This window comes from Galleria mellonella, unplaced genomic scaffold (assembly GCF_026898425.1).
Source record: "Galleria mellonella isolate WM207_F2 unplaced genomic scaffold, CSIRO_AGI_GalMel_v1 utg424, whole genome shotgun sequence".
In the NCBI taxonomy this organism is placed as follows: domain Eukaryota; kingdom Metazoa; phylum Arthropoda; class Insecta; order Lepidoptera; family Pyralidae; genus Galleria; species Galleria mellonella.
In genome coordinates, this window is record NW_026442097.1 from 695,860 (window position 1) to 719,603 (window position 23,744).

The window sequence follows — 23,744 nt, forward strand, 5'->3', positions numbered from 1 at the left end:
TATTATTCATTAAAAAACTTTGAAGACAGCTCGCCAGTGTAGCTGTCAATGTTCAACAGATACGCTGCGAAGTATATACAAATATATATATATTATAATAATGAACTTCATTTGTCTAATAATTTAAACTAGTGGTCGCACAATGGTCGAAATTCGACCATAACATATTATATATTGTAACTAGCGACCCGTTCCGGCTTCGTACGGGTACAATGCTGATACTAAATATACCTAACTACTATAGAACTTTCATACGAACAACGTTTACAGCTTTTTTATCATTAGACAATACAAACATGATAAAGTGCTATAGGGCGAAGCGCAGGCTTCGACGCGCTAAAGAATAATAATAAAATCTCATCATACCAGCCTTTAACTGTCCACTGCTGGACATAACCCCCTTGGGGGGTTCTGCCAGTAGTTGCCACGCTTGGCAGCCAGATTGGCAACTGCAGTTACGGTTTGGTACTGTTTTAAGAGGGACGGTGCTACGCGCTCCCTTAGTCGCCTCTTCCGACTCCCACGGGAAAGGAAGGGGTGGCCTATTCTATGCCGGGACCATACGGGGAATAAAGACTAGTAAGAAACAGGTTAATAAGAAGAAACGACTAAATGTAACAACTTTATGTAAAAGTATACAAAATAACATAATTTTAAAACATAAATTATCGACTAATTTGACAAGGTGAATTTCTTTATGCAAACAAGCAAACGACCCGTCTGATGGAAAGTGGTAACCGTCGCCTACAAAAATTAGGCATTGGTAATATGGATACCGATCTGATATCACACCTGAGTACTCAGGAATGGCAACGCATGGGGGTATCATGGGCGAAAAGGTATACTCTGTTATGTCCATGGTACTTTAAAAAAATTACGATTTAAAAGTGCTTGTAAACAAGTCTATTTGAAGAAAAATGATTTTATTTAGAATTGCTGGTAGTACACTCCATCAGGTCGAACTCCCTGTCGATGGCGAGCTGAATGATGGTAGAAAGTGGCCGTGGACATCATATTGAATACATTTTTTTTTACAACACAGGGGGCAAACGAGCATGTGGCTCACCTGATGGTAAGTGACTACCGCCGCCTATGATCACACACAACACCAGCGGCATTGCAGGTGTGCTGCCGGCCTTTTAAAAAGGAATATACTCTTTTCTTAAAGGTTATGTTGTCGTATCGGTTCGGAAATACTGCTGCTGGAAGTTGATTCCAAAGAATGGTTGTGCGTGGAAGAAAGTGCCTTGAAAAACGCACGGTGGAGGACCGCCACTAGTCCAGATGGTTGGGATGAAACTTTAGTTTATGGCGGGTTGTACGGTGGTGGAAATCAGCAGCAGGTCCGATCAATCCGAACAATTCCTCAGAACACAATAATTAATTATTTTTTATATATAATATCATGTAACTAAATACCTATGTTTATAAAAATAAATGATTGATTTAACAATGGCTTCTTTGATTGATATTTTTGGAAATTATACTTTACCAGAGGGACTTTTTGTACAAAAGTCGATTGCTTGGGTACCTCTGTCCCATTCGTGTTTCAACCGTGAAGCAGCTGAGTTTGCATGGTTGTGTTTCGGTTTGAAGGGTGGGATATGGCGTGAATTTACAGGGTACAGAGGAATAACACCTGAGTCCTCAGGAATGGCATGGGGGGTATCATGGGCGAAACAGTATACTCTGTTATGTCCATGGTACTGCTCACGTCTATGGACGACGGTTACCACTTTCCATCAGGTGGGCCGTAAGCTTGTTTGCCATTTTAAGTTGTATAAAAAAAATAGCTTATGAATTTATTTTATTAATATATTTATAATTTTTAATATCATAAAAAAATATTAACTATATTCTTATTGGTTTTTTATTTATTTATTTATTTTACACTTTAGTACACTATTTTTTTTTTATACAATTATTTACATAACATGATCATACATAATCATTCTATTTATTTTCATTATACCTTGTTGTATCCTATAATTTATACAATAAATAATATATTATTATATTTATATATAATGATTGATATCATTTATAGGGTCCACCATCACTTTAGTGCACCATCAATTGCTATTTTTGGCTGCCTGCTACGAATTGAGAAAAATAGCAACTGATGGTGTATCTTTCGTCCTCTTTTTACTAATTATATTTGCATAAGAAGAAAGGAGACAACCGTATGACTTACAGTTTTTATTTTATCATTCCCTCTATGTAATTCCTTGTTCTTAGGATTTAGTCCTGTTCCTCGAATGCTACTTATCGAATGGTGGCCGCACTGGAAATCAGCGCTGCAGCACCACGCTGCAGCTTAAGCTGAGTGGGGACCGTTTCAGCTGCTACCACTGTATTATTATTTTAATGTATAAACTTGTCATTAATTATATATTTTGTAGCTGAATTATTAATTATTATTATTTTTAAATAGACTATTAAATTTTCGATTTCACTTGTAAATGTTATGTTCTTTGTCTCATTTTTTTTTCTAAGTACGATAAAATTCGTCTTGTGCAACATATATGCCGATGTCGTAACTTAAACCGCGACCCCTCTCGCTCTTCATACGCATATTGACGAACGAATGTCCCACACCGCCGGCTGTAATGTTGATGCTCGCTTTACTGTGCAGCGTGTCCAGCGCTTGAATGCCCTGTGGACGAAAAACCATAGACAAAATTTAGTTTCTTTTTATTTTAATGATAAGCAATGAGGCACCTTTTTTTTTAATGAAAATGTAATGGTAATTCCGCCTGCGTTATTGATATACGCTGACGATTTGGATGTATTTGTCTGTATATATGTTACAACAATAAATTTACCTATTTCAATAATTTCTTACAATTAATTTACAGTTAATGTTAGTATCAACGTAAGATTACAGCGTAGAATGTACCACCTTTTCCTTTCCTTTATGTGGCGTAAGAGGCGACTAAGGGAACTTATTGGTCGAGGAATTGGCAGAAGTTTCCTTCTTAAAACACCACTAAAACCTAACTGCGGTTACTATTGGGGGGAAAGGGATTGTTAATAATGGAGTTTGACAGTCCCATTGCTAGCAATATTAGGTCGATCTTGTGGTTCCCCCTGGAAACCATCGTGAACAATTCTCGTTGAATTCGTCACGATGGGCTAACTGACCCGCTTCATCTTCACCTATCATTCTTCACTGGTGCCCCGCCGGTGTATACCGAGAGCGTGGGTGGGGTTACCATTCCATTATCATCCATTAAAAAAAACTGCGGTTACTAACCTGCCTGCTAAGCGTGGCAACTACTAGCAAAACCTGATTTATGGCGCAGACTTATGTCCAGCAGTGGACAGTTAACGGTTGATATAATTATAATAAGGAAATAATAAAACAACCAAGTGTCTACTAATCAGACGACTGATTTGATGAAGTAAACATTTATTCATAACAAAAATACTGTTGAATTGCATACACAATTACAGTAAAAGCTCTTTACTCGCGGTGCATACGTTCTGTAAATATATCGCGAATATAGATACCGTGAATATAGAAAGCCGAACCACTTATACAGCGGCGTTAGCATTCGACAACGTACTTTACGCGTAGTTGTGATAAAATCTGTTTTACATTTTTATTAGTCCATTTGCCAATGCATTTACAAAGGATACCTAATCTTTTTGAATAATATATACCGATTAGATCCGCGAATATCTTGAGCCACGAATATAGAAATCTTTAGCCGCGAATATAGAAACTTTTTAACCGCGAATATAGAAACTTTTTAACCGCGAATATAGAAACCTTGAACCGCGAATATAGAAATATTTAGCCGCGAATATAGAAATCTTGAACCGCGAATATAGAAATATTTTGCCGCGAATATAGAAATCTTGAGCCGCGAATATAGAAACCTTGAACCGCGAATATAGAAACCTTGAACCGCGAATATAGAAACCTTGAACCGCGAATATAGAAACCTTGAACCGCGAATATAGAAATATTTAGCCGCGAATATAGAAATCTTGAACCGCGAATATAGAAATCTTGAACCGCGAATATAGAAATATTTTGCCGCGAATATAAATATTTAGCCGCGAATATAGAAATCTTGAACCGCGAATATAGAAACCTTGAACCGCGAATATAGAAATATTTAGCCGCGAATATAGAAACCTTGAACCGCGAATATAGAAATATTTAGCCGCGAATATAGAAATATTTAGCCGCGAATATAGAAATATTTAGCCGCGAATATAGAAACCTTGAACAGCGAATATAGAAATCTTCAGCCGCAAATATAAAAACCTTGAACCGCGAATATAGAGATCTTGAGCCGCGAATATAGAAACCTTGAACCGCGAATATAGAAATATTTAGCCGCGAATATAGAAATCTTTAGCCGCGAATATAGAAATTGGGTCGCAATTTTTTAATCCGCGAATAGTGAAAAGGCGAATAAAGGAAGCGTGAATAAGGATCTTTTACTGTGTTAAAAACTAGCCGACCCGGCAAACTTCGTACCGCCTTACAGTAGATTCTTTAATTTTTTTTTTATATGTTAACGTAATTTACTTATAATGTCAACAGTAGAAACAAACACTGGTTAACTTCATGCCATTCTATTACTAATGTCTCGTCGTAGGTTTAAAAGCAACAATGTTATGAAATTGAAGTTAGTTGAAAATATATCCATTTCAGTAAAGACGTGTGTTTTCTTGCACCTTAAATTGATATTCAAAAATGAACCTTAACACCTTAACATTATACTTATTTTGCTATTCGGGACGCCAGGTAGTGACATTTTACCATAGACAATTTGTGTTTGACTAATGTTACCATCGTATTAATACTGACATCAATATTTCTACGATACTAACGTGTCAATTGTTTTGTCTTCCCGGAACCTTTCCACTGACATTGAACTTTACGTTACGGTATTAAAGTACAAATTGACTTTTAAGTATTAAAACGAATCGTTCGTATGGAAGTATAGAAAAGTGTTGTTTTTAGGACACTTTCAAGGCAATTTTTTTTTTATTTTTCCTTCCTTAAGAACCGTCTTTGTAGGTACTTCAAGAAATATTCTTAGAAAAAAAATTAGCAAAAATGGTTCAATTGTTCTCGAGTTATGCGCTTAGCAACACATTCGGCGATTCATTTTTTATTATAGATGACATATCAATAAATAACAAGTTCATAGAGTAAATAAAATAAAAATTTATTTATTTAACACTTTATTGCCCCATTATTACAACATTTTCCACTTTCTACCATCGTACGGCTCGCCATCGATAGAGAGTTCATCCTCATATCCTACAGCCTCAATGGTCGCGTATAATGCGGTTTCAGAGATGTTTCCTCCCACGAACACTCAGGTTATGGAATGTGCTCCCTGCCGAGGTTTTCCCAAGAGACTACAGCACGGGGTTCTTCAAAAGGGGGATAAAGAGGTTTTTTCAGGGTCGGCAACGCGCACATAATACCTCAGGTATTGCAGGCGTTCATAGGCTACGTTAACCACTTACCATCAGCCAGATTGACCTCCTCGCGGTTCTACCTGGAAACTATCATGATTAATTCCTGACGAATTCATCATGATGGGCTAACTGGTCTGTTTTCATTCTCACCTATCACCCTTCACTGGTGCTCCGCCAGCGTATCCCGTTAGCGCAGGCGGGATTACCATACCATTTTCACCCATCAAAAAAAAAAGTGGTGTGAATTTACTGGGTACAGAGGAATAACACCTGAGTCCTCAGGAATGACAACGCATGGGGGGTATCATGGGCGAAACAGTACACTCTGTTATGTCCATGATACTGCTCATGTCTATAGGCGACAATTACCACTTTCCATCAGGTGAGCCGTCAGCTTGTTTGCTATTATAAGTATAATAAAAAAAAAATCTAGTAACATTGTGGAAAAATACAATAGTCATTGAAATAAAGTTAGTTAATAGATCTTTTATGGGAATGTACATTAAATCTAGGTGGGCTGCCGAATAAGAAACACGATTAAAAATATTTACTGAATAAAAATGTATTATTGATGATTTTTTTTAATGGATGATAATGGTATAGTAACCCCGCCTGCGCTAACGGTATACGCTGGCGGGGCACCAGAGAGGGATGATAGGTGAGGATGAAATGACAGGCCAGTTAGCCCATCGTGATGAATTCATCAGGAATTAACCATGATAGTTTCCAGGGAGAACCGCGTGGAGGTCGATCTGGTTGGGTATATTACTTTAAAAGATAGAGTAAGAAACAGTGTGATTAGAGAGAAGTGTGAACTGAAAGACGATGTAGTGACAAAAATTGAAAAAGGAATGTTGCGTTGGTTTGGTCATTTGGAGAGGATGGATGAAAGAAGAATTACGAAAGAGATTTATCGAGCAAGAATGAATGGAGATGTCGGTAGGGGTTCGCAATTTAGACGGACGTATGTCGACCAAATAGGCGACGTGCTGAAGAACCGATTTGGAAAACTCTTTGTGAAATCTGACGATATATTTACAGTTGGTTATGGACAAGATTAATGAATTTCAATAAATTTTATCGAATTCAGAGGTTTGTTTGAATCGAATCAAATTTGGCGTTCCATTGCATATTTGGACATTCGCAATGGGAGACAGGCGTTGACAGAATCATGTGAATGGTTTACCCTTTCATTTTTTTTTATGTAGAATGGCAAACAAGCTGACGGCCCACCTGATGGAAAGTGGTAACCATCGCCTAGAGACATGAGCAGTAGCATAGATATAACAGAGTATACTGTTTCGCCCATGATACCCCCCATGCGTTGCCATTCCTGAGTACTCAGGTGTTATTCCTCTGTACCCTGTAAATTCACGCCATATCCCACCCTTATGCAAACACAACTCCTCTGGGACAGAGGTACCCAAGCAATCGACTTTTGTACAAAGTGTGTCGTAAGCGACTAAGGGAACTCCATGGTCAAGGAACTGGCAGCAGCGTCTCTCTTAAAACATCAAAACCTAACTCCGGTTGTTAAACCGTCTGCCAAGCGAGGCAACTACTGGCAAAACTCTCCCCAAAGGGGAGACCTATGTTCAGCAGTGGACAGTTTTTTTTAATGGATGATAATGGAATGGTAACCCCACCCGTGCTATCGGTATACACCGGCGGGGCACCAGTGACGGATGATAGGTGAGGATGAAGCCGGTCAGTTAGCACATTGTAACGAATTTAACAAGAATTGTTCACGATGGTTTCCAGGGGGAACCACGTGGAGGTGAACCTGATAGGGCATATTGTTAGCAATGGGGCTGTCAAACTCCATTGCTAACAATCCCTTTCCCCCCAACAGTGGACAGTTAATGGTTTATATAATAATAAACAATCTATTTCAACGCAAGTATCACTAAGAAATTATTAATATACTAGCGATCCGCCCCGGCTTTGCACGGGTGTACATTACATCACATCACATTAGAAATCTCTAAAATAATCAGATTTAAAGATTTATGCATACATAGGGACGGACAGACAGCGACAGCGACTTTGTTTTATACTATGTAGTCATAAATATATGGATAATGGCAACCTCAAACGCGTTGCAGGGAATCATTGAATGCAGGTGGCTCAGGACCGATCCTTTTTGGCGGTCTATGGGAGACGCCTACGTTTAGCAATGGACGGGTAATGACTGAAATGCTAATAAAATTGATTGTAAAAATACATACCTCAATTTTCCTAATACCAGGCAAACTGTAGAAGTAATATTTGACCCTTTTCATGAAAGGTATCGCGTTGTACTCTATCAGTGTATGATTGACTAGTACCACTCTGTTAGCCACATTTCCAACGACGAAATTCGATGCGTACACGCAGCACAGCACCGTGGATATTGTTAAAAATAACGTTGTTAACTTCATCGTTGTAATTTTGGAACACGAGCGTTTAATTCACAGTGTCTTTTGATAATGCGAGGTCGGCATGCTAATGAGGTCACTACTGCGCCAGTTTGACCATATATTGTGATTATTCGAGGATTTTCCTTGTTGTGAGTCATGCGGCTTGTTTGTGTTTAAGATGTCGTCTAAGTCAGTCGAGAATAAATATGGTTTTGATTGATATTTTAAAAGATACGAATGAGTTACGGATAGATTTTTTCTTTTTAATGATAAGTAGGTATCTGTTAAACAATTTGTTGTAACCCAAAGAGGGTTGACGTCAGACAGGCGGCCGGTCGTAAAACTAAAAACCAAATCTTTTTGTAATATGGTTAAAATCATATTACGCCGACTACAAATGATTGGGATAAGGGTAGGAAGATGATGATGATAAGTAGGTATCTGTATTATAGAATCTACTTTTTATTGTTTCCCCCATAAGATTACAATAGTAAACTTAAAGCATTTATTGCCTTTATTAAGACTTTTTTAACAGAGGGAGAGTTTGTACAAAAGTAGTTTGCTTGGACAACTCTGTCCCATTCGTATTTCTACCGTGAAGCAGTTGTGTTTGCATGGCTGTGTTTCGGTTTGAAGGGTGGGATATGGTGGTGAATTTACAGAGTACAGAGGAACAATATCTGAGTTCTCGGGAATGGAAACGCATGGGGAGTATCATGGGCGAAACAGTATACTCTGTTATGTCCATGGTACTGCTATAGGCGACGGTGACCACTTTCCATCAGATGGGTCGTCAGCTTGTTTGCCATTCTAAGATGTATAAAAAAAATATAATATTTAATTAACCAAGTTGTCTGTAAGAGATTGCTTTTAGCGACAGGGCCGCCTTTTGTATATGCACATTCTGTATAAATACTCCTTGTATACATCTCTACTGTGCGCAATAAAGAGTTTATTATTATTAACTATTAACTAAATAATTAATAATAATAAATTAATTTACAATTTTTTCACGATGAATTATTTCATAAATTAAATTTCAAAAACATTTACATTTTTTTTTAAATTATAAATCCATTTAAAGAATGTTCCTGTATTAATTTCAACAAAACATGGACTACCTAGTAATTACCAAGAAAATCCCAATAAACAAACGACAATGTTGACATATTACTCTTGACCAGATTCGAAGAAACACTGATAAGCAAGTGTAACTTACTGTGTCACCTTACAATCTACAGTATGATAAACAACTTCGATATGATTGTATCCATTATGAGAGGAAGGGATTGTACTATCTCGGGTCGAACTACACGCGGTCTCGTCTGGAAAGCAAAGTGCTTAATATGGATTCGTTTTGATGATGGGCCAACTGACCTGTTCTCATCCTCACCTATTTTCCTTGAATGGTGTCCCGCCAGTGTGCACTGATAGCGTAGGTTTTTTTTAAGGGTAATAAAGACTTAAAGCCCTAATGCTAGCAAGCTCGTCGTTTATAGACATGAATAAGAACTATTGACTTCAAAGGATACACTGTGATGCCATTAAACCACAATAAGGTACTATAGTATGAATGGGATTATTAATAATGGGGATTAGAGGCTTATTTGGTAGCAATATACCCTGTCAGGTCGACATCTACGCGGTTCTCCCTGCCCTTACATTGTCGCCTATTATCCCTCACTGCTACCTCTACAGCATATATATAGGCCGGCAGCACACCTGCAATGCCGCTGGTGTTGTGGGTGATCACAGGCGGCGGTAGTCACTTACCATGAGCCGCATGCTCGTTTGCCCCCTGTGTTGTAAAAAAAAAAAATATATATTGTTAGCGCGGGCGTGGAACCAGTGAGAGATAATAGGTGAGGACGAAAGCAGATCAGTTGGCTCACCATGATGAATTCGACAACCATGATGGTTTTTACGGGGAACTGCGTAGAGACTGACCTGAGAGAGTCCATTGCTAGCAATGGGGCTATTAGACCCCATTACTAACAATCCCTTCCCCCCCCCCCTTGAAGTCGGTATTATTTGGGTAAATAAATTTTAGGTAATTTCAGATGTTACAATAATATTTATTTTTGTGTTCATGCACTTCCGGCATAGAATAAGCCACCTATGGGTGTCGTAAGAGGAAACTAAGGGAATTTAATGGGCGAGGACTGTGGAAAGGAAGAGGTGGAAGGTCACTTAATGGTCGAGCGATGGGCAGCGGCGTCCCTATTAAAACATCTCTAAAGCCTGACTTCGGTTGTTTATCCGCATGCCAAGAGAGGTACCTACTGGAAATCCCTCCTCACTGCTTCCCCAAGGGGGAGCCTTGTGTCCAGCAGTGGACAATTAAAGGCTGATACGATGATACTGAATATTTTTTTAATAAAAATAAAAAATATAACCATATATAATATTAACAGTATTTGTTTTATTTCTTATACGACTTAGAATGACAACCAAGCTGACGGCTTAACTGATGGAAAATGGTAACCGTCGCCTATACACATGAGCAAGTACCATGGACATAACACAGTATACTGTTTTGCCCATGATACCCCCCATGCGTTGCCATTCCTGAGAACTCAGATGTTATTCCTCTGTACCCAGTAAATTCACGCCATATCCCACCCTTCAAACCGAAACACAGCCATGCAAACACAACTGCTTCACGGTTGAAACGCGAATGAGACAGAGGCACCCAAGCAATCGACTTTTGTACAAAGTCTCCCTCCGGTGGTTTCGTCATTTTGTTAAATAAAAACATATTAAAAAAAGAATTCTCTTTATTCACATGACTAGTCTTATTTATTATATTTTTTTTAATGGATGATAATGGAATGGTAACCCCGCCTGCGCTATCGGTATACGCTGGCGGGGCACCAGTGAAGGATGATAGGTGAGGATGAAACAGGTCAGTTAGCCCAGCGTGACGAATTCAACGATAAATTAGTAGGTGTTGTGGGTGACCATGGGCGGCGGTAGTCACTTACCATCAGGTGAGACGCATGCTCGTTTGCCCCCTGTGTTGTAAAAAAAAAATAGTCACGATAGTTTCCAGGGGGAACCGCGTGGAGGTCGACCCGATAGCATATATTGATAGCAATAGGAATTAACCCCCCCCCCCCATTACTAACAATCCCTCCCCCCCTCTTTATTATATTAGCTCTTCTTCTTCATTTAACAGTTTCCTCTTGTCGGTGCAACTAATTCATGCACTCTCTTCCAGATGAGCAATTCCATTACCAGCAATATACCCTATCAGGTCGACCTCCACGCGATTGTAATTGATTTATTTTTGAATTCGTCACGATGGGCTAACTGACCTGCCTTTTCATCCTCACCTATCATCCCACACTGGTGCCCCGCCGGTGTATACCGATAGCGCAGGCGGGGTTAGCATTCCATTATCATCCATTAAAAAAAGCTACTTCCCAGCAGAAACACTAGTGGGACAGAGGTATCCAAGCAAACGACTATTTATTTATTTATTTATTCATAGGAAAACCAGGGCTATACTAGAGCAAAAAAATACAGTCCAAAGTCTCCCTCTGGTAGACTAATCTTGAGTTAGAAAATTACAATATTCCCTCTCTAAAGCTTTCACAGCGCCCTCTGTCATCAAGATGGCATTTTGGCGACGCAGATTGTCTATCAGCGCGGCTTGTTTGTCTATGCATGCTGTTAGCGTTTTAACTCGCTCCTCGAGCCGACAGATGGCGTTTTGGTGCGATGCGGACAAAGTACGGGACGAATCGCGAAATTCCTAGAACAAAACAACCATTTACATATATATACTGTTTTAGTAAACGTTCTTTTCCTCCCTACCGCCATCTGGCGGTCCAGTTTTTATTTGTTTTCACAAAAAATGGACCGATAGTAAAGTTTTTTAACTAGAACTAAGTCTAAGACAAGATTTTGCTTCCCTCTGTGTGTTCTACCGCTTGTATAACGGATTGTGTACTGAGGAATTATTTGAGACTAGCGGCCCGTCCCGGCGTCGCACGGATGGACATTTTTAACATTTCCCTTCACTGCTCTGCTCCTATTGACCGTAGCGTGATGAAAAGTATACTATAACCTGCCCAGGAGTATGAAGAATAATTGTACCGAGATTCGTTAAAATCCGTCGAGTAGTTTTTGTTTCTATAACGAACATACAGACAGAGAGACAAAAATTTTACTGATTACATTTTTTTGGCATCAGTATCGATCACTAATCACCGCCTGATAGTTATTTTGGAAATATATTTAATGTACAGAATTGACCTCTCTACAGATTTATTATAAGTATATATGATGTCCACAGCCACTTTCTATCATCGCAGTGCTCGCCATCGACAGGGAGTTCATCCTCACACACTTGAACTTAAACGGTCACGTACAGTGCAGTTTCGAAGGAATGTTCCCCCGCGAACGCTCAGGCTGTGGAATGAGCTCCCTGCCGAGGTTTTCCCTACAGACTACAGCATGGGGTTCTTCAAAAAGGGTATATTAAGGTTTCTTCACGGTTGTCAACTAAAAAAAATAACCGTCCACTGCTTAATATAGGCCTCCACCATAAGGTGAGTTCTGCCTGTAGTTGTCACGCTTGGCAGGCGTTGGCAACCGCAGTCTGGCTTTAGAGACGTTTCAAGAGGGACGCTGTTTGCCCATCCCTCGCCGTCCCTTAGTCGGTTCTTACGACACCCACGGGAAAGGAAGGGATGGCCTATTCTATGCCGGGACCACAGGATCAAGTAGAGAATATATATTTATCTATTTATTTTGTCACCTTTTCACCCCGTTTCACAATTTCCAACTGTTGTTTCAGATTTTCAATTGCCTCTTCCTGCGAGGAACACTTCGCTTCGATGTTAACATTCTTGCTTCGCAATCGCTTCACTTCCGATAGTAGTTTGTCTGCTTCGCTTCTCTGTTCTTTGTACAGTCTGTCCTTTTCCTGAAGTGAAATTAAAAATTAAGTAATTAAATTCAAGTCATCTCTCTTCAAATAGACTTGTTTACAAGCACGTTTTAAATCGTCATTCCTTTACGAATGCGCATGGTTCGTAAAGTTGTTATCTGTTGAGAGGAGACCGCGAGAGACTCAACAGTCACTCTTTTATATCTCTGTCAACATTATGTGTATTTATTTAAATGTACTATGTCTAAAGTTACATGGTCGTTAAAAGCCCGTGCATGATCGACTAACACCATGCACGTTTGTCATTCAAGTAAAAGCTTGTTTGCCATTCTAAGTTGTAAAAAAAAAAATCAGAAAAAGGGGTAGCCTATTCTATGCCGGGACCACATACATACATTAAGTTTGTTCTCCAAAGCGGTACACTTGGCTCTGGCAGTGTCAGCGGCCGTCCGGCAGTTCTGAGCGTTGTTCAGCAGCGACATACGCTCGCCCTCCAACTCCGCTTGCATTGTCAAGTGGACTTTACACTGTGCTGCCTGGAAGCAATAAAAAAAATATTTAGTGCCCTTAAAGAAAAACCATTTAAAATTCGTATTTCTGTCGTGAAGCATCTCTGTTTTCGTTTGAAGGGTGGGATATGGCTGTGAAATTATACATTACGGAGGGATAACACTTTACTTTTGGGGGATAAGGGATTGTTAATAGAGATTTAACAACTCCATTGCTAGCAATATATCCTGTTAGTTAGGTTATAATGTATACAGTGTGTTATACTAAGTCTAATGCCCTATCAGGTCGACCTCCGTGTGGTCCGCCCTGGAAACTATAGTTTTTTTTTGATGGGTGAAAATGGTATGGTAACCCCGCCTGTGCTAACGGGATACGCTGGCTGAGACACCAGTGAAGGGTGATAGATGAGAATGAAAACAGGTCAGTTAGCCCATCGTGATGAATTCATCAGGAATTAATCATGATAGTTTCCAGGGAGAACCACGAGGTCGACCTGGTTGGATATATTGCTAGCAATGGGATTCTCAGTGTCCATTACTAACAATCCCTTTTCCCCCCATCCCAAAGGGTGACTGGTAGAGAATGCTACTAGCGTTAAGTCTACCATTTTATTTTGGTTAATGAGATATATAATTAAAATAAATTACCTTCTTATCTAAAGCAGCCTGTAATTTATCCATTTGTTCCTGCATTAGTTTAATTTTGGATGACAAGAATTTGCAGATAGACTCAATGGTTACTTTTTCTGAAATAAACATACAAATGATTAATTAAAACATTTAATCAAATGGTTAGATTTTGTTTTATACAACTTAGAATGGCAAACAAGCTGACGGCCCACCTGATGGAAAGTGGTAACCGTCGTCTATAGACATGAGCAGTACCATGGACATAACAGAGTATACTGTTTCGCCCATGATACCCCCCATGCGTTGCCATTCCTGAGGGCTCAGGTGTTATTCCTCTGTACCCAGTAAACTCACGCCATATCCCACCCTTCAAACCGAAACACAGCCATGCAAACACAACTGCTTTACGGTTGAAACGCGAATGGGACAGAGGTACCCAAGCAATCGACTTTTGTACAAAGTCTCCCTCTGGTAAAGATGATTGAGTAAGAAAGATTGTCGAGTAACTGATAGTTAATATATTCGTTATTGAGCCAATATGTATATAGATATTGTAACTACAATATATATATATATATATATATATATATATATATATATATATATATATATATATATATATATATATATATATATATATATATATATATATATATATATATATATATATATATATATATATATATATATATATATATATATATATATATATATATAGTACAACAAACACATCTGTTGAACAGCAGAAATCATGAGTGGGACAAAAGTACCCATACAGATAGGAGGAAAGGTATTGTTAGTAATTGGTCTAACAGCATCATGATCAGTAATATACAATATTAGGTCGACATCCACATAGTACCCTCTGGAAAGCATCATGGTTAACAGTTGTGGAATTCGTCATGATGGATCAACTGACCAGTTTTGATCCTCATCTATCATCTTTCAATGGTATACCACCAGCATATACCGATAGCACAGGCAGGGTTCATTCTGTTTTCACCATTAAAAAAAATGACATAAAGTTGACTTTTGTATCAAGTCTCCCTCTGGTATTTAATTCTATTATAGTTACCTTTTAAAAAAGACGGCGGCAAAACCTTCTCTTGAACATTAACTGATACAAAAGCATGTAAAAACTCCATACCATCATGTTTTTTAGACTCAGTCACAGAATAACAATCACAAGTTATTTTCGTGTGATTTGTACAATAAAGTGTACAGCTCATGTCAGATGTACAGTCCAAGTCATTCGTTGTATAATCATTACAATTATTTGTACAGTTCTTACAATCATTTGTACAGTTCTTACAGTTATTTGCACTGTACTTACAATCATTTGTATAGTTTTTGCAATTATTTGCACACTTCTTACAATCACTTGTACAGTTCTTACAATCATTTGTACAGTTCTTAGAATTATTTGCACAATTCTTACAATTATTTGTAGACTGGGTACAGTCTGTATCAGATTTGTCTTTCATATTTTCCATTTTGGCACTATCAAATTGTAAGTTTGTATTCTTAGTTGAGTTTGAATATTGTTTTCTCAATGCAGGCTTTACCGGAGTGCTAGAGGTTTCTGGTTGTTTTTTTACATCACAACAATGTTTCCTTGGATGATTAACATTTGTATTAAGTGATAAATTATGAGAGAATTCAGTGAAGAAATCTTGTTTTTGCTGAAAATAATATAATTTAAATATTTACCACATTTACAGTAATAATTTAGATGTTTTTAATTGTCAAATTATTTATACAACCTTGTTATAGTTACTTTCTATCAATATTAATTCCCTCATAATACTAAAGGGATTTTTATGAGTAAAAATGGTATGGTAACCCCGTCTGCGCTAACGGGATACACTGCCGGAGCACCAGTGAAGGATGGTCGATGAGAATGAAAACAGGCCAGTTAGCCCATCACGATGAATTCATCAGGAATTAACCATGACAGTTTATAGGGGGAACCGTAAGGAGGTTGACTAAGAATCCCATTGCTAGCAATATACTCATATTGCTAGCAATGGGATTCTTAGTCTCCATTACTAACAATCCCTTTTCCTCTTACTAAAGGGAGTTTGGGGCTGTAGCTCCTTAACAAAAGTTATTACATTAACCTATTTGGGAGTCCAGTTCTAAAACCACAACTATTGTACCCATTTAAAATCATAATATCAATATTAGTATTGTAAACTTAAGAAACTATAGTTATGTTTTTACATATTTATTTATTATTAAATTATTTATTGTATTATTTTATTGAAGGGAAATAGCGCACTTTCAACACTGTATTTCTTCTATTGAATAATATTCATTGTTGTCTTGTTTCGTAGATATTTAACATAATAATTAAAAATGATGTCCCGCAGAGCATGTGATCTTGATGCTAAGCTCAAGGTGACACTCTTAGAGTTAAAAAAATCCAATGAATTAAATAAGGCCTTATTACAGGAACGAGATGAAAGTGAGATTGAAATTAAGTTGATGTCTGATAAATATGTGGCTCTGAAGAATGACCTAGTGAAGATCAGTACAGACTTTGAAGTTCTACATATCGAAAAAGAAAAACTTCAAGAAATTGTAAATAAATATGATCTGTGCAGAGACACATATGAGTCAGCATTGCAGAAAATCACTCATCTAGAGCGGCACCTTGAGGAAGTTCAATCACAAAATAAATCTTTGTTGGATCACAGGCGGTTGAGTAGTTATAACGAGACCATGGATCTGTATACAGAAATGTTAAATACTACTAGTGATCAAACATCTGCTCTGCCCCTTGTGACCATAGATTTGACAAATACACCAAGCTCCTATAGTCCTAATAAAGTACCTATTAATAGTAGTAAGAAGTTAAAAAAATATATAAAATTAAATAAATTTATTCGAAAATCAGAAAATTTAGTGAAAAGTCATAAAAAGTGTTTAAAATCAATTATTACTAGGAAGCAAAAAATTGACTTATCAATAGAATTAAATAATTGTAAAGAAAAAATATATAACAAAGATTTAGAAATAGATGAATTATCACAAAAAATTAAACTATTAGAGAACTCGTTGTCCAATTTATCTTTGAAATACGAATCAGCTAAGAATGAAATACATGAATATTCTGATCAGTTGGATAATTTAATAAAATTAGGTAACTACAACATGGAGCGGTTTGTTTCTCTTACGGATAGATGTCACTGTAATTCACCAGAGTCTGATAACTATATCCAACCGTCCCACCAAAAACAGTTGAACATTGATATCTCATCCGTCACGGAGCCAGACGTTTCATGTTTACCCACACGAAACAGTACAAAAGTAAATAAATGCAGCACTGTACATGAAGCCATCAGGAGAACAATTGTTTATTCAGATGAATTTGGCAAGGATTTAGGTAGTTTATTATCGAACTGCCTCTCGCAACAAGTAATAAATAATTGTTTTCCGGGATCAGGTATATATAAGATTATAAAAAATATAGTAAATGAAAAATATGATATTCACACAACCCTAGTAATAGCGTTAGGGAATTGTTTGCATATGCGTAAATCTGATATAGTTAATTTAATAAAATCATTATATAATATAGTGGAGTTTGGTATAGGTAAAATATTATTATGCGCATTTCCCTACTCTCAATCCCTGACTAATGAACAGAATAAGTTCATTTATAGTATAAATAATTTAATTTATTCGATGACATATCATTGTAATGATATATTTTATTTTGAAAGTAACAAATTTGTTACAAATTATTATATGACGGGAGGTAATTTTTATCTTTCTAAAAAACAAAAAAAGACTATTGCTAGTTTACTAGCGTATAACATTTATGATCCCATTATAAGTAGTATAACGGGTTTAATTAGTAATATTAGTAATTATACTAATAATGTGACATGTGTTAATTTAAACTAACATCTACGACATTGGTTAAGCCACAGGATATGGTCATTATTCATCAAAATATTCGTGGCTTCTCCAGCAAAGAATTAGAATTAAGTCTTTTCTTAGAATCTAACAATGTACGGGTGTTATGTCTGACAGAACATTGGCTTAAACAATATGAAATAATTTGTCCTTTTGTACATTATAATATTGCTAGTTTTTTTGCTAGGAACAATGCCATTCATGGCGGGTCAATTATTATTTTAAAAAATGATGTAGAATATAAAAACCGTCAAGACATTGTAAATATTTCTATTGAGCAAACAATTGAACTATCTTGCGTAGAATTAGTTACTTGTATAATAATTTGCGTTTATCGTCCGCCATCGGCTTGTTTTGATTCTTTTGAACTGGCTATGGAGGAAGCATTGAGACGAGTCGCACGGAGGAATAAAACATTATTTGTATGTGGCGATTTTAATGTTGATTTATTATCGGAATGCTCAATAAGCTTAAGATTGATTAACTTATTTAAATCATTTAATTTGCACAATCTTTTTTTAGAACCCACTAGGGTCGCAGGAAATTCTGCCACTTGTATAGATAATGTTTTTTGTAATTGTGAAGTAAAGGTGAAAATGAATTTCGACTGTCTTGGATCTGATCATTACGGACAAAAAGTTATAATTGAAACTAAGGGATCCAAAGGGACTCAAACAATTACATGCAGACAAATAACACAAAAGAATTTGGCACGTTTTAAAAATAAAATTGAACATAAAATATCTAGTGTCATAGTACCTCAATATGACCCGGACATTGTATGTGAACATATTTTTAATTTAATTGAACATGAAGCTAGCAGTGAATTTAAAACAAAAACATTTTCAACTAGTGTAAAATCAAAGTTTTGTGACTGGGCCACGTTTGGTATTTATAAGTCTAGGGCTAATCTTTACGAACTTTACGAAAAACGAAGCTATATATCCGATCCCTTATTTCATGAACATGTAAAATCTTATTCGAAAATATTTAAAAAGGTTTGTCATACAGCTAAGTCTCTCTATTTAGGTAAAATAATAACTAAATCTAAAGATAAAATAAAAGCCACTTGGAAAGTAATAAATAGCGAAACTGGAAAAGTTAATTTTCAAAATAGCAAAATAGCTTTAAATATTAATAACAAATTGGTAAATTCCGACACAGAGGTCGCGCATACATTCGAATCTTATTTTACTAATATTCCATTAATTACGACACAGGCTGTAAAATCTTCCCCGTCTGCTGCTGAAACTTTACTAACAGACAATGTTAGCAAGTCATCAGCTGTATTTAACTTTAGACATACATCATCAGTAGAAATAATGAAAATATTCAAACAGCTTAATAATAAAAAAACAGAGGATCTATGGGGTATATCTGTTAAAATACTGGATAGTATAATGGAAATTATTGCGCCCTCTCTTGCTTTTATTTTCAATAAATGTATAGATGAAGGTAAATTTCCTAACATAATGAAAATTAGTAAAATCATACCGCTTTTTAAATCTGGAGATAGGAGTGACCCAATAAATTATAGACCTATATCCATACTCCCAGCACTCAGTAAAATTTTTGAAAAAATAATCCTTATGCAACTTGTCAGTTATTTCAATTTAAATAATTTAATCCACAATAGTCAATTCGGTTTTTCCAAAGGTCGTTCAACTACAGACGCAGGTGCAGAGTTGCTTAGACACGTATTTGCTGCATGGGAAACTAAAATGGATGTGATAGGTGTTTTTTGTGACCTTTCTAAGGCTTTTGATTGCGTTGATCATAATACATTGCTAAAAAAACTTGCTTTTTATGGCGTCAAAGACAATGCTTTAAATTTAATAAAATCTTATCTATCTGATAGAATACAGAAAGTGAAGATTAGCAACGCTACGTCTGACGGGTCACTTGTGCAAATGGGTGTACCTCAAGGATCTATTCTCGGTCCATTTTTATTCCTAGTTTACATTAATGATCTCCCATATGCCATGCAGGATAGATGCGGCATAGTATTGTTTGCAGACGATACTTCATTGATTTTTAAAGTTAATAGAATGACTAATAATTATGACGATGTAAATAGTGCTTTGCGGCGTCTCCTGCACTGGTTTACAACTAACAATCTTATGTTAAACGCTAAAAAAACAAAATGTGTTAATTTCTCTCTATCTAAAAGTTTCAATACTAATTGCAATATTAAATTAAATGACGAATCTCTCGAATTTATAGAATCTACTGTCTTTCTAGGAATCACACTAGATAATAAAACACAATGGGGTGCACAAATTCAAAGCCTTGCAGCGAAACTAAGTTCAGCAGCTTTTGCCGTGCGTAAAGTTAGACAGTACACTGATACTGATACTGCTAGATTAGTCTATTTTAGTTATTTTCATAGTTTACTCTCTTATGGAATATTACTATGGGGAAAAGCGGCAGATATTAAGAATATATTCATATTACAAAAACGTGCCGTTCGAGCGATCTACTGTATGAAGAGTCGTGACTCATTAAGAGAGAAATTCAAAGAGGCAAATATTCTCACCGTTGCTTCTCAATTTATATATTCAAATATCCTATATGTTCATAAAAATCTTGACTTATTTCCAAAAAACAGCAATATTCATAATATTAATACTAGATTTAAAGACAAACTTGCTGTCCCCAAGTATCGTTTAGAAAAAGTTAATAGGTCTTTTATGGGAATAGGTATAAAAATTTACAATAAGATACCAAAGGATATGTTGGAATTACCCTTAAATAAATTCAAAACATCTGTTAAATCATATTTACTGAGCAAAGCCTATTACTCACTAAACGATTACTTGAATGACGAGTGTGCATGGCAATAGTTGTTCATGCACTGAATTTTTATTTAATGTTAGACATAGACACCTATATAAATATACATTGTAAATAAACTGGCTTTAAAAAAAAAAGTAATGCAATTGAGTTTCTTGCCAGTTCTTCTCAATTGGATCTATATACCGAACTGGACGGTAGGGAAAAAAATAAAATTATATGTAAAAATTTGACGTTCTTATTATGTTATATATTACGTTAAAATGTCCTACATGAATAAATGATTTTTGAATTTTGAATTTTTTTTACAAATAAATCTTATATCATTATATTTACAGCTTTTTCTAATGATTTTGTCAAAATGAATTAGCCTATGTGTTTTCCTTCCCATATAATATGTGCATACTAAATTTCATAATGAATAAGTTAATCCGTTAGGTGCCAAGTGCTAACAAGTAAACAAAGGCACTTTCATATTTATTATTTTATTAAAAATAGTCGTAGGTTCTTAGCAGATATGGAAAAACCCAGTTGGTGATTAACAAGTGATCACAATAACAACTAACAAGACTAGATAAGGACTTATTTTTCCTTTAGTTATTAGCAAACTTTTTTCCTTTTAAGCACGAATTATAAAGAAATACTTTGAAATATAAGGTAAAAATGTGAAAGTGTCGTATAGTAAAAAGTTGTTAAACTCACCATAACTTGTTCTATTTCCTTCATTAAACTTTCGGTTTTTTTCTCCAGTTGCTTATTTAATTTCTTGAATTCATTCTCTCTTGCCAATAAATCTAAAGAATCCATTTTATTTATATTTATTGTAAAACGCTGTGCGGCAATGAAAATTATTAATTAAATGACGTTTAGTATTACTTGGACTAGTTGAATTTGTTCTTGTGACCTCCATTTCGTCACAATATGTTCAGATTTTTAATTTAGTTGGATTATAGGGAAACCAAAACAAGGCGTTGTCATAGTAACCATTTATAATCAAATTCAAGCTGGATCTACTTCCTAGTCAAAACTTACTCTTTTTATAATGTTACAAAAACTATCAAAAGTATTCTTAATTTCTACATCAGTAAAATATAAGATCGTATTTATTTGTTAAAAATAAAATTTTTAAAACTGTATTAATATCAAATCTATTTGTTGACGTCGTAATTTTACCGCCATCTAGTGTTATTTGATGGAAAATCATAACTGTTGCGTATAATTTTGTTTTGCTATAACTGTGACTCGTAATACAGTGCGTTACGACTTAAATTGACTAGTATTAATAGTATTTAAAGTGTGGTAAAACAGTATCGAACACCGTGTCAAAAACAGCTGTGCGTCGCCCAATCAAGGCGAAGTATTATCGAATACACACATGGACAATGTTGACAAACATACTCACTTTATTTTTCTTATGACCTAAAATGGAAAGATCCTATAACTTTATACGGATAAATTAAAATAAAAATATTATATAGCTAGTATAAAGTTAATTTCTATGAAAATATCTTAGAAATATTACGTTTAACTACTAAATTATCAATCAAGGTCGTCCTTTGACGAAAGAGACGCCAGTTGATGTTAGAAAGAGATAGAACTAATTTTAGTACCCTTTGCATCGATTTACCAATGAGAACGTACTTTGCCCAGCTGACAATTGACAGACATTTTAGTTCTGTGCATTTAGTTTTGGACGAGACTGGAGTGAGCGAATGACGCTCGCTCGACCTGTGCGAAATCGGGATTTTAAAGTATTAAAAACCACATTTGGACAGCATTTGCGTGTCCGGACTTGCAGTAAACAGTGTAATAATGTATTTAAAGAGAAAAAGACACGATTATCGGAGTGTAATTTTATAGCGTAGGTGTTATAAAGTGGAGTCGGACGGAATCTGTTTGCGCTACTAAATTAAGGTATGTCTTTCTTTGTTAGTCGTGCTGTGGCTACCATATGTTTAGATTTCACCACGAATACGTTTTTATCCGTGTACATCTATTCCTTCTCATCATTGGTATAGACAATTTGTCTATGGTTACACGAGTGATTTTATAAATTAGGGTTGTACGTATCACCAAATTTATGATTCAATCTCTAGATATTAATTAATGATAATTACTTATTATGTTATTTATTATAAGATTTCGCTAAAAAAGAACCGGTTTTAAACTCGTGATTTGAATAGCAGTTACATTACTAGTGTTATGTGGTAAAACGTAATTTGTTTGCACAGTTTGAAAATAAAAATCAGCTGATGTCTGTAGGTACATCTAGAGATTGTGCTTTCGAAAGGCAAGCAATGGGCCAAAAACAGGTTTCGCCATTTTTACTTTTTATGAAATAACGGGTTGTACAGGTCTATCCGTGGGTTCATGAGCCCTACGGACGTAGTGATGCGCTTTGTCACTTGGTACCGTTTCAGGAAACTAGGTATTTACGATACTTACTGGTGATTGAACGGCAATGAATTTGTTTTTTTTTTTTTATTGCAAAATAAATACCTATTAATTTAGTGTTGAGTATAGTTTTTCTTTTTTTTTTTTTAATTACATAGCTGTCGACATACATTATTCAGCTTTTGTAAATCCATTGTTTCCGCTTTTTGTATCTATTAGTACATAGATGGGTTGATGTTTTCATAAAATGGTGTAATGCGAACCAATGTGCGTGCCAATAATACTGTTCATGTCTATAGGCGACGGTAACCACTTTCCATCAGGTGCCGTCAGCTTGTTTGCCGTACTAAGTTGTAGGTAGATATATACGGGTAAATTATTGTATTTTGTCGTTATCCAGAACTAGCTATTTTCCGCGGCTGTTTCCGCATGAATTAGTATATAAAGTAAGCATGTTTTAACTTAGGATATAGACTGGCCATGTAACAAATGTCATTCCAATCCTATCAGCCATTTAAGCGTGATTGATTAGCAAACATACAAATGTCTATATAAAATCACATTTAGACTGTTTGTTGGATGTTATAATATTTATATGATCGTGTAGACACACTTATCTATCTACCTATAGTAATTAATTTCTAATTACCAAATAGAAATCTAACCTATATTTACCGTTCTTTTATGACCTATTAACTGTCTGTCGATAGAATGTCATTAACTATAGGTACATCACTATTTTAGAGA

The 23,744-nt window shown here is 36.0% G+C and overlaps 3 protein-coding genes across 3 annotated transcripts in view; 1 reads left to right on the plus strand and 2 right to left on the minus strand.

Annotated features, from left to right (window-relative positions):
- Positions 1–611: 611 nt before the first annotated feature.
- On the minus strand, positions 612–7,949 carry LOC113515954 (uncharacterized). The gene is made up of 2 exons (XM_026900266.3): positions 7,680–7,949; positions 612–2,656 (listed from the first exon to the last, which is right to left on the minus strand). The coding sequence occupies exons 1-2, from the start codon at positions 7,869–7,871 to the stop codon at positions 2,492–2,494; spliced, it is 357 nt and encodes a 118-aa protein (XP_026756067.1). The 5' UTR covers positions 7,872–7,949; the 3' UTR covers positions 612–2,491.
- A 3,369-nt stretch (positions 7,950–11,318) lies between these two features.
- On the minus strand, positions 11,319–21,757 carry LOC113515698 (uncharacterized). The gene is made up of 6 exons (XM_026899973.3): positions 21,306–21,757; positions 14,962–15,568; positions 13,905–14,002; positions 13,143–13,283; positions 12,616–12,783; positions 11,319–11,607 (listed from the first exon to the last, which is right to left on the minus strand). Exons 1-6 carry the CDS (start codon positions 21,408–21,410, stop codon positions 11,401–11,403), a joined length of 1,326 nt encoding a protein of 441 aa, XP_026755774.2. The 5' UTR covers positions 21,411–21,757; the 3' UTR covers positions 11,319–11,400.
- A 505-nt stretch (positions 21,758–22,262) lies between these two features.
- The window catches only part of LOC113515688 (uncharacterized), a 58,036-nt gene continuing 56,554 nt past the window's right edge, over positions 22,263–23,744 (plus strand). Inside the window, exon 1 of the mRNA XM_052898249.1 lies at positions 22,263–22,517. The gene's annotated coding sequence lies outside the window, so the exon portion shown is untranslated. The remainder of the gene's footprint in view (positions 22,518–23,744) is intronic.